The 9,599-nt window shown below is 46.6% G+C and overlaps 1 protein-coding gene across 1 annotated transcript; it reads left to right on the plus strand.

Annotated features, from left to right (window-relative positions):
* The first annotated feature begins 1,450 nt into the window (after positions 1 to 1,450).
* Positions 1,451 to 7,537, plus strand: LOC136517477 (protein STICHEL-like 4). Its single transcript, XM_066511044.1, has 6 exons — positions 1,451 to 3,430; positions 4,199 to 4,418; positions 4,687 to 5,232; positions 5,326 to 5,968; positions 6,317 to 6,377; positions 7,247 to 7,537. Exons 1-6 carry the CDS (start codon positions 1,757 to 1,759, stop codon positions 7,337 to 7,339), a joined length of 3,237 nt encoding a protein of 1,078 aa, XP_066367141.1. The 5' UTR covers positions 1,451 to 1,756; the 3' UTR covers positions 7,340 to 7,537.
* The last annotated feature ends 2,062 nt before the right edge of the window (positions 7,538 to 9,599 follow it).

Genomic DNA, 9,599 nt, shown 5'->3' on the forward strand with positions numbered 1-9,599 from the left:
GAGGACGGGTACGACGAAGATCTGCGGGCCGAGGCCCCGCGTGCGAGACATGGGGGTCGTCGTCCTGCCCGTACACTACAGTCTACAGTCCCCTGCGCCGTGCGGTACTGTGCGCGGCTGCTGCCCAAGCACAGTGATGGGGAACAGACCATTAATCGTACGGTGACGCTGACGCTGCTGGTTCTCTCTCTGGTTGGTTAAGATGCAGCAAGTTAATGGCGTGACCGTATATGGCATCACAAGAGCGTAGACACGGCAGAGGCAAGTTAGGAGAAGACACCAAACGCAAGAATTAACAAAGTACGTACATAGAATGAATGCAGAATGGATTGAGGAATTGGTCCCTGGAACTCTGTAAGGGCCCGTTCAGTTAGGCCCAATCCTGACCGGAACCGTTCTTGGTGATGCTTGGCCCGTGCAAATCGAACGTGCCCTAAGGGCGTGTTCGGTTTCGCAGGGATTAGTGGCCTGGAACAAATCCTAGTCAGATACTTGTCTAATTTGTATAACATTTGATGAGCTGGAATGATTTCTGGCTAAATCCGGACTAACCCAACAAAGCCTAAAAGGGATCTGCGATCTTCTTCGTGAAACTTTGAACGGCGTCTGTAGTCTTCGTGATTCGCTGATATAAAATGCTGGTTTCAGCCCATACCCCTGCCATGTGAGGGGTCAGAGAAAGAGGCAATTAAACAAGTGTTGCACGAGACAAACTTTGGAAACAAAAACAATCACACAGTAGAATCAAATAAAGGCATGCCCGCAGGACACCGTTCCTTTTTGGAGCCGCATCAATTCGGTTTTGCTCCTGCTACATGCATGGATCAGGATGGACAAAAGACAGAGCTAACTGCACCACTCATTACGCCCACTGAGAGCAACCGCAATGTTTGCCATAAGGTAGTCCATAGGATTAAAATATTTGCTATCAGGTAGCTGGAACATTGTAAGACCAGTCTATAGGGTAGTCCATAGCAAAAGGTACCCATAAGCTTATGGACTACCCATAAGAAATAAAAAATATTACTTTTTCTCACTCCTCCATCTCTCTTTCTTGATTCTACACAGGATTGTAAAGAGAAATAATTTTTTATCTCATGTGGGACCCACCTTATGGACTACTTGTTGGATGAAACATTGTGGAGACAACAATAGCTATAGTCCACTTACATAAAAGCTGCCCATATGGACTACTTAGTCCATATACATTGTGGTTGCTCTCATGATACTCGGAAGTGGGAAGCATGGAAACGTGCCAGGAACCCTCAGTTTGTCACATGTGAGTTGTGAGCCCTAGCAGCCTAGCACCACGCTTGCAAGCAGAGAACCCTCCAGATTTCAGAAGGCAGGAGTGCCAGAGTTTCTAGCCTCTCCCGAGTCCCAATCGTGGCCGAGCCCTGCCCTCCCAAAGACCCAGCGGGCAAACGGCCCGGGGCCCTGCCATCCCCAGGGGCCAGGTCGGCCGTGGCAGCCGTGCTGTCCCTCGACTGACGCCTACGCCGCGGACGCGACGTCGCCGCCTGGCATGCACAGCCCGTCCCGAGGGAGGCCGCGCCCACCTTACGCTTCCCCCACAACTTGATCACCACCACCACCACGGCTCCACTCCACTGTCCACTCCCCCCATCTCGGCCTCCTCTCCTCGCCTCTGCCCCCTCGCCTGTCGCGAAACGATTACCCGACACGGGTCCCCAACCGAGATGACGGTTTAGCCGGAGACGGAGGGAGGGGCGGGGGGAGAGTTTGAACCAGCGCAATGCCGGCGCCAGCAGGCGGCGGGGACCACCTCCGCGGCCATGCGCACCTGACCAACTGCATCCACCTGCGCCACCACCACGGCCCGCACGGCGTGTCCGGGCGGAGGCGCAGCCCGACGGGGTCCTCGGCGTCGGCGTCGGCCGCGCTGATGCGGGACCTCCTGGCCCTGCAGCGTTCGCGCTCGCTGCGGGACCCCTCCACCCGCCGCTCCGTCGACTCGGCCCCCTCCAACAACAACAACAGGGTCGCCGCCGACCCGGACGCCGACGACCCCGACCACCCCCGCGGCGGCGGCGCGCTCAAGACGCTCCTCGACCAGCTCACGGAGAACCCGCAGCCCAAGCCGGGCCGCCGGCCCCGGCGCCGGTTCAAGCGAGGGGCCGCCCGCCGCGCCGCCGCCGCGCAACCCGCGGCCGCCTTAGATCGCCGCGCCGCCGCGCCCCGCGTCTCCGTCAACTCCAGCTCCCAGGAGGCCGTCTGCGGCAATAGGTACCTCTTCGGCGCCGGCGGAGCAGCCGACGGCGACGAGCTGATGCAGCAGCATCAGCAGGTGTCGCAGGAGTCGCGCAACGTGTGCGGCATCCCGTGGAACTGGTCGCGCATCCACCACCGCGGCAAGTCCATCCTCGATATGGCCGGCCGGAGCCTCTCGTGCGGCCTGTCGGACCCCAAGTCGACGTCGGCGGCGCGGAGGTCCGAAGCCGCCACCTCCGCCGCCTCGTGCGGTCACGCCAACGGGTCGCGTTCGCACCCGCATTTCCCGGTCACCGCGAGGCTCACTTCCTCGAGCAGTTCAGACTCCGACTCTCTGCCTCTGCTTGTCGACGGCATACGCAACGCCGTCGACATTTCTAGTAGCTTCTCTGGGGAGCTCGGGATTTTCTCCAAGAGTAGCGAGCTGGACTCTGACCTCGCGTCCGAGGCACGGTCGGGGCAGAAGTCACGGGGCTCGCACCGTGTCAGACACCGGAGCTTGACACAGAAGTATGCTCCAAGGACTTTCAAAGACGTCGTCGGGCAGAGCTTGGTCGTGCAGGCGCTGTCCAATGCCATTCTGAGGAAGAAGATTGGGCTGGTGTATGTCTTCTATGGGCCACATGGCACAGGCAAGACCTCGTGTGCCAGGGTATTTGCAAAGGCTTTGAATTGCCATTCAGCTGAGCACCCGAGGCCCTGTGATTCATGTGCCTCTTGTATTGCACACAATCTGGGCAAGAGTAGGAGCTTGTTGGAGATTGGTCCAGTTGGTAATATAGACCTTGATAGCATTGTGGATATCCTTGACAATGTGATGCTCTCGCCGGTGCCATCCCAGCACAGGGTGTTTATAATTGATGACTGCAACACATTGCCGCCTGATACATGGAGTGTCATATCCAAGGTCGTCGAACGTGCACCTAGGCGTGTGGTTTTTGTTCTCATCAGCCCCAATCTTGATCTCCCTCATATAATCGTGTCGAGGTGCCAAAAGTTCATTTTCCCCAAACTAAAGGAGTGCGACATTATCAACACTTTGCAATGGATTTCTACTAGTGAAGGCCTGGATGTTGATAGAGATGCATTGAAACTTATTGCTTCCCGGTCAGATGGGTCACTGAGGGATGCCGAGATGACTCTCGATCAACTCAGCTTGCTTGGGCAGAGAATTTCGATGTCAGTTGTTCAAGAACTTGTAAGTTATCCAACAACAGTCTTTAATTAGGGGTAACTATAGCTTGGTATACTTCTTTGTTCCCTGAAATTCTTTTTTTTTGCTTCATTGCTAAACATTTATAACATGGAAGAACTTTAAATTACTAAACAACCCAACAATCTTTAATTAGGGGTAACTATAGCTTGATATAGTTTTGAATGTACTTGAGGTATTGGCCCACATACCCGCTTGACATGCTTGAGTGCATGACTATTTTGACAAATTTACTAAGGCCATGTTTGGGTCCTTGGAATTGAAATCCATTCTAATAATCATAATTTAGGCGCAGCTCAATTAAGCTAATGATCATATGAGGGAGATACCTATGTGCTGCATTTCTGTTTTAGGAGAGCGAGCCAAAGAGCGTGCTATAAGTTGTAGAGTAGAAACCTTGCACGGTGATCTATATAATCAATTTCCATCTTCCACCCTATGAATTTAAGATAGGCTTATATCTGAACTTTGGAAAGTTGTGGAATGTCAAATTCCTAGCCAAATAGTCTAGTCCATTAAGTAGATTCCTATTCCTCCAAAATGAAAGGATCCAAATGGCCCAAAAGTGAAAAAACTGTCTTTCTGCATTTTTCAGAATAACTGCCAGGAATGCATTTAAGATTATATAAAGGGTTCTCACCCGTATAGAAGAAAAACCAGGGTCACAACAGGAAGCATTATAATGCAATCTTGAATTCTTCATTTGAAATTTACCTGACAGCAGCAAGCAATACATTGTTTCCTTTTCCACAGGTTGGCTTGGTTTCTGATGATAAATTGGTTGATTTGCTTGATTTAGCACTATCTGCTGACACAGTGAACACAGTGAAAACCTTGCGAGATATCACAGAAACAGGTGTTGAGCCACTGGCCCTGATGTCTCAACTTGCTACAATAATCACTGACATCCTTGCTGGCACCTATATATTCACACGAGAAAGAGTTCGGAGAAAATTCTTCAAACGTCCAACCTGTAAGCAACATTGCTATTGCTCATTAACAAATTCATACTCCAACCTTTTCTAGTACTACTAATAGATTGTTTATTTGTTTAAGAATATATTTCCCCAATTTACCTGTTTAGTTAAATGTCTTCTTTGCAACAAGAATGAAATACAGTGTTAGTAACACTGCTGCACTAGTTTTGTCTATCAAGTTTCTCCTTTCTTACAATCAGTCTTTCCAGTGTAAATATTTGTATCCCCCACATCATTGTGAAAAGATTTATATTCTGATTTCAGTATCAAAGGATGATATGGAAAAGCTACGCCAAGCCTTGAAAACACTCTCTGAAGCTGAAAAACAGTTGAGGGTCTCTAATGACAAGATGACATGGCTTACAGCTGCTCTTCTTCAGCTTGCACCTGATAAACAATATGTATTGCCGAGTTCATCCCCGAGTACAAGTCTTAATCAGGGTCTGTTTACCCGCCCCGAGGGAGACATAGCAAGGAACTCTGCTATGGATCATAGTGATATATACGCTGGTGCCCATGGCTTGGCAAGAGCATCTGACCTTGGAAATCAGCAGTACAGAGATGCTAATCTAGTGGCTGGTTCCAGCAACAACATGGCAAACAATTGCCATGCTGGAAGGAGACCTGGGGAACATACTCCAGACAGCCATGTATCGCCAACAGGTGCTACCAGAGTAAATGAAGGATCTAGGTATGGCAAAACTGACAGTGAAATGATTTGGCAGGCTGTGCTAGAGAATGTTCAGTCAGATTCATTAAGAAGATTGTTAGCTAGAGAGGGTCGACTGATATCCGTCAGCCTAGGCACAGGTAAGACACTAAGACTGACTAAAAAAGTTAGCCCTCTATGACTGTAACATTTCAAAGATGTCTTCTGACATTTGCTTTCATGTCGTCATGCAGCTCCAACTGTACAATTAATATTCAGCTCTCGAGTAAATAAGTCTAAAGCCGAGAAGTATAGGGGCCAAATTCTGCAGGCATTTGAATCTGTTCTTTCTTCTACCATAATACTTGAAATCCGATATGAATCAAAGGATGATCTGGCAGCAGGCCATGCTCCAGTTATTACTCCCTACCCTGAGGATGGTTCCTCAAATATGGTATTAAGGAGGTCTTTTACTAAACATAGTTCAGTTTCTTCGGGAGGCGAGAACTTAACTAGAAGGCTTCAGAAAGATAGTGTGGTCCAGGTTGGTAGCTCAAATCAGACACGCTGGATGCAATCTGATCCACATATATTGACCGAAGGCGAAATTATTGAAATTGGATCTCAAATGGATTGGCGTGCTGAACCAGATAGTGGCATTGTTATGGCAAACAGAAGACAAGAGACTGTCTCGGGAGAAGGTTTGTCATCACAGAATCAAGAAATTTCTCAAGGAGGAAAAATGGTGAATAATGGAGATGGTCGACAAAAGAACATTGTGAGAGGCAAGGTATCTCTTGCTCATGTTATTAACCAGGCAGATGCTTGTTCCCAACAAGGTGGCTGGTCTAGACACAAAGCTATATCAATTGCAGAAAAGCTGGAGCAAGATAATTTGTAAGTATTCATGTTTGTTCAACTCTCTTATGCTATTTGTAGGTATAGATATCCATCCACTGCACTTGTGGTTGGTATCTAGTACGTGTGTAATGCAAGTTTGCAAATGAAAATGGCCACAAATACCACACAGTCAGTGATAAGTATTAGACCAGTGAGGCCTAACTTTGATCCATGCTATGTGGAATAATGTCACAAGAGTCATTGTATGTGCAAACATATCCATGCCATGTGGAATACTATCAAGTGCTACTATTCTGCACCCAAATTATGTATGTGAAGCAACATAGTTTTCAATCATCAGAAGATGACTTCTGACGAAATTTTTGAATGTTGATCTGTTTGCAGGAGATTGGAGCCTAGATCCAGTTTGCTTTGTTGGAAAGCTTCAAGCACTTCTAGACGGAAGGTAATGATTTTGTAGCCATCCTTAGGCCAACATATCTTTTTATTATTTTCCTCTCCTTAAAGAACCAGTGACCAGGTGTCGTTTATCATATCTTAATCGGGTGCCATGATAATAAAATGAAAAAATATGGTCACAAGTCACATGGTTAATTGGCTATATGGCCAAAAAAAATGCGGGGTGGTTTGATACTTGTTGGCTGGTCCCTGCTGCTCTAACTGTTCTTGAAGAGTATTATTGTATTCATTGTTCATGTATATTCTTTCTCTATTGTCGATCTTCTGATACATATGAAAAACCTGAGCCAAATAGTCAAGATTATTTTTTCGTTAGACTGCAGTAACTGTAAGCAGTTGTATCTCTTTTAGTTAGACTGCAAACGTTGTATGCCATGGATTATTTGTAAACATTGTCAACATGTTTTTCTTGTGGAGTGCAGATTTTTAGTGCCCAGGGACACTGGCATCCTTGTTAGCTAAAATACCATGTTGCAATGTAAAAATATCATAAAAATCATGGATTTAGCACACATAAAGTTAAATAAGCTGCGACAATTCAGTTTGAAATTCATCCTAGATGTCAAGAAACAAAATAGACAAGCAGTCAACCTGGCACTGTTCATCGTATGCTGACAGTAACACTTTTTTTTTTAATCTCAACATCAAAGATGAATTTCAAACTGAATTGTCGTGGCTACACTTAACTTTAGGCGTAATACATACATGATTTTGTGATGATTTTTTGAAACATTACAACATGATCTTTTAGCTAAATAGGGTGTCGGACCCCTTGCGTGACATATAATTTTCCTTTCTTGTGTTTGTGCTGACATTTTCCACTCTTGCTGACCGGCACAATCATTTCCCCTGCAGCTGTCTGCACTGAAGATGAGGACACGAAGATCGCGAGCTTTATCAAGGCTCGCCTTGTGCGGAAGGTGTATTTCAGTGAGATCTCCAAGATGAAACATTAGGAGTCAATCGCCCCAGATTTTACGTGTAGCTAACTTAGTAGGGCGTCCACAATTTATTCTCTGTAATTGTAGCAGCGACCTAGAGGTGTCATTCTGTAGTACATATTGTGTAACATGGTGGAGACAGATAAACACCATAGCCCATTCTTTCCAGTGAAACACCAGAAATAATTGCTCCATAATTCGCTAATCCGAAGCCAAGCCAAGGCCTATTGATCCTCCGTTGTCGTTGATAAAAATAGGGCATGGGAGACTACGATGCTTGCGGCTGCGAGCACCAGCAAGCGTTCCGAGGCGCCACTGTATTTTCTTATACATAGGGCGAATTACGTCATATATATATTCTCTAAAAAAACATGGTATAGTTTTTGTTGGGACCAATAATAATCATATATAATAGCAGACCTCCAAGGCCTAACATTGTTCTGTCATGCGATACTTTTTATGAGATTTTGAATTTTGATTTGTTTGTAAGCAAGGTTTCTTTTGCCAAAGACTTTGTTTAGCAAGGTTTCTTTTGGTTCCGGCTCCTACGGAGGAGCCTGGTGAAGTAAGAATTATGGTTTTATCAGTTTTAGGGTGCGTTTAGATTCAAAAAATTTTGGATTTTGGCTCAATGTAGCATTTCGTTTGTATTTGGTAATTAGTGTCTAATTATGGACTAATTAGGTTCAAAAGTTTCGTCTCGCGATTTCTTGACCAACTGTGTAATTAGTTTTTTTTTCGTCTACATTTATTACTCCATACATGTGCCGCAAGATTTGATGTGACGGTTACTATGCAAAATTTTTTGGGAACTAAACGGGGCCTTAGTCCATTTCTGGAAGAGCGTGAAAAATTGACTCCTTACTATAGTGCATAGCACAATCTCCAACGCAACAGTCGCTTGCCGGTACATCGGTTAGATTCCACGAAACCATCCGTTCGCCACTCTCTTCTGTCAAACGTGAGGCACTCAGTGAGCTGTTTCCCACCACGGGGCAAGGGCGTCGGCGTCTGGTTGAGAGCGAGCGCCTTGCCTATGGTCGAAAATATGTAACAATGTGTACCTCTTAAGTCTAGTCCTAGTCCTCAGTTGCTTGCCTCAAGCATAGCCCTGACGAAAAACTTGTAACTCGTTAGCTTGCTTGATTCGCTCGTTAGTGGCTCGGCTCATTTGAATTTTTAATTAATAAACCAGCTCGGTTAATTAACGAAAACAATGATTTTTTATCATCCTCGAAATACTTCAAGATGACATATATGGTAAAGGCTTGCTTAGGCAGTGCGTAGGCTTGACGCACGACACACATGTGGCCCCGCCTTGTCCGTGGCTCATGGGTGGTCTTTATATTCACACTCAGCCACCGCACGCCTTGTCCTGATCTCGTCCTCCACCCACCTCGTCTTTCTCTATCTGGACTCTTGGAGAGAGCAATCTATCCGCACACCCTTACGTGCCTTGCTTCTCAGATTGGCCGTTAGAAGGGCATTAAAGTTATCATCACATCACAGAGATATATAAGTGAACTGGATGTATGCAAGCCTTCCGAGTTTCGATGTGTACCTGTACTCTACTGCCTAACTATTGGAATGAACCTACTTTGGTACTCTATTTATTTTCCATGAGCAAAATTTGGTTACTCTATGCATTTTCTTACATCTACAGATTTATTGTTCTGAATGTCTTTTAGATGTCTGTATGCAGTAATTTGCAATTTGCCCTGAAGAAGTCGGTAGCTTGTGTGGCCTTGGCCCCTGTGCTTGTGCTTGTCTGTTTGATTAGCAGTACGTGTTGTGCTCCTCTTGTAAGCACAGCCTGACTTGTGTGCGGCACGCACACTCTGCAAAAACACAAACGGCGGATTAGCAGTACATGCTATCTGTGCAGCAGGTAGTCGGACTTGTGCTGCTGACTTGCTGTGCAGAATTGCTCATTGTACTCACTGGATAGTTGAGTATATATCACGACGACGATAGAGTTTGTTAGGATTACGACTTGTGCACGGGCTTGGCCCAATCATGTAATTAAACTCTCTCCATATATATACCATCATCCGTCTCGGCTCGCAACATCCGCTGCAGCCGCCGCGGTGGGCGCCAGGGCCGCCGCTCACCGACGATCACATCTCGGAGACTCTTGCGCGGGTTCTCTACAGGTCGCTCTGCGGCTTCAAGTGTCTCCCGGTCATGGCTTGCCCTCTGCTCTTGTCCCCATATGCATCACCCTGTATGCTTGATCGTATCAGCCATGATACGGTGTTTTTCTCTCA

This window comes from Miscanthus floridulus, chromosome 17, assembly GCF_019320115.1.
Source record: "Miscanthus floridulus cultivar M001 chromosome 17, ASM1932011v1, whole genome shotgun sequence".
Taxonomy (NCBI): Eukaryota; Viridiplantae; Streptophyta; class Magnoliopsida; order Poales; family Poaceae; genus Miscanthus; species Miscanthus floridulus.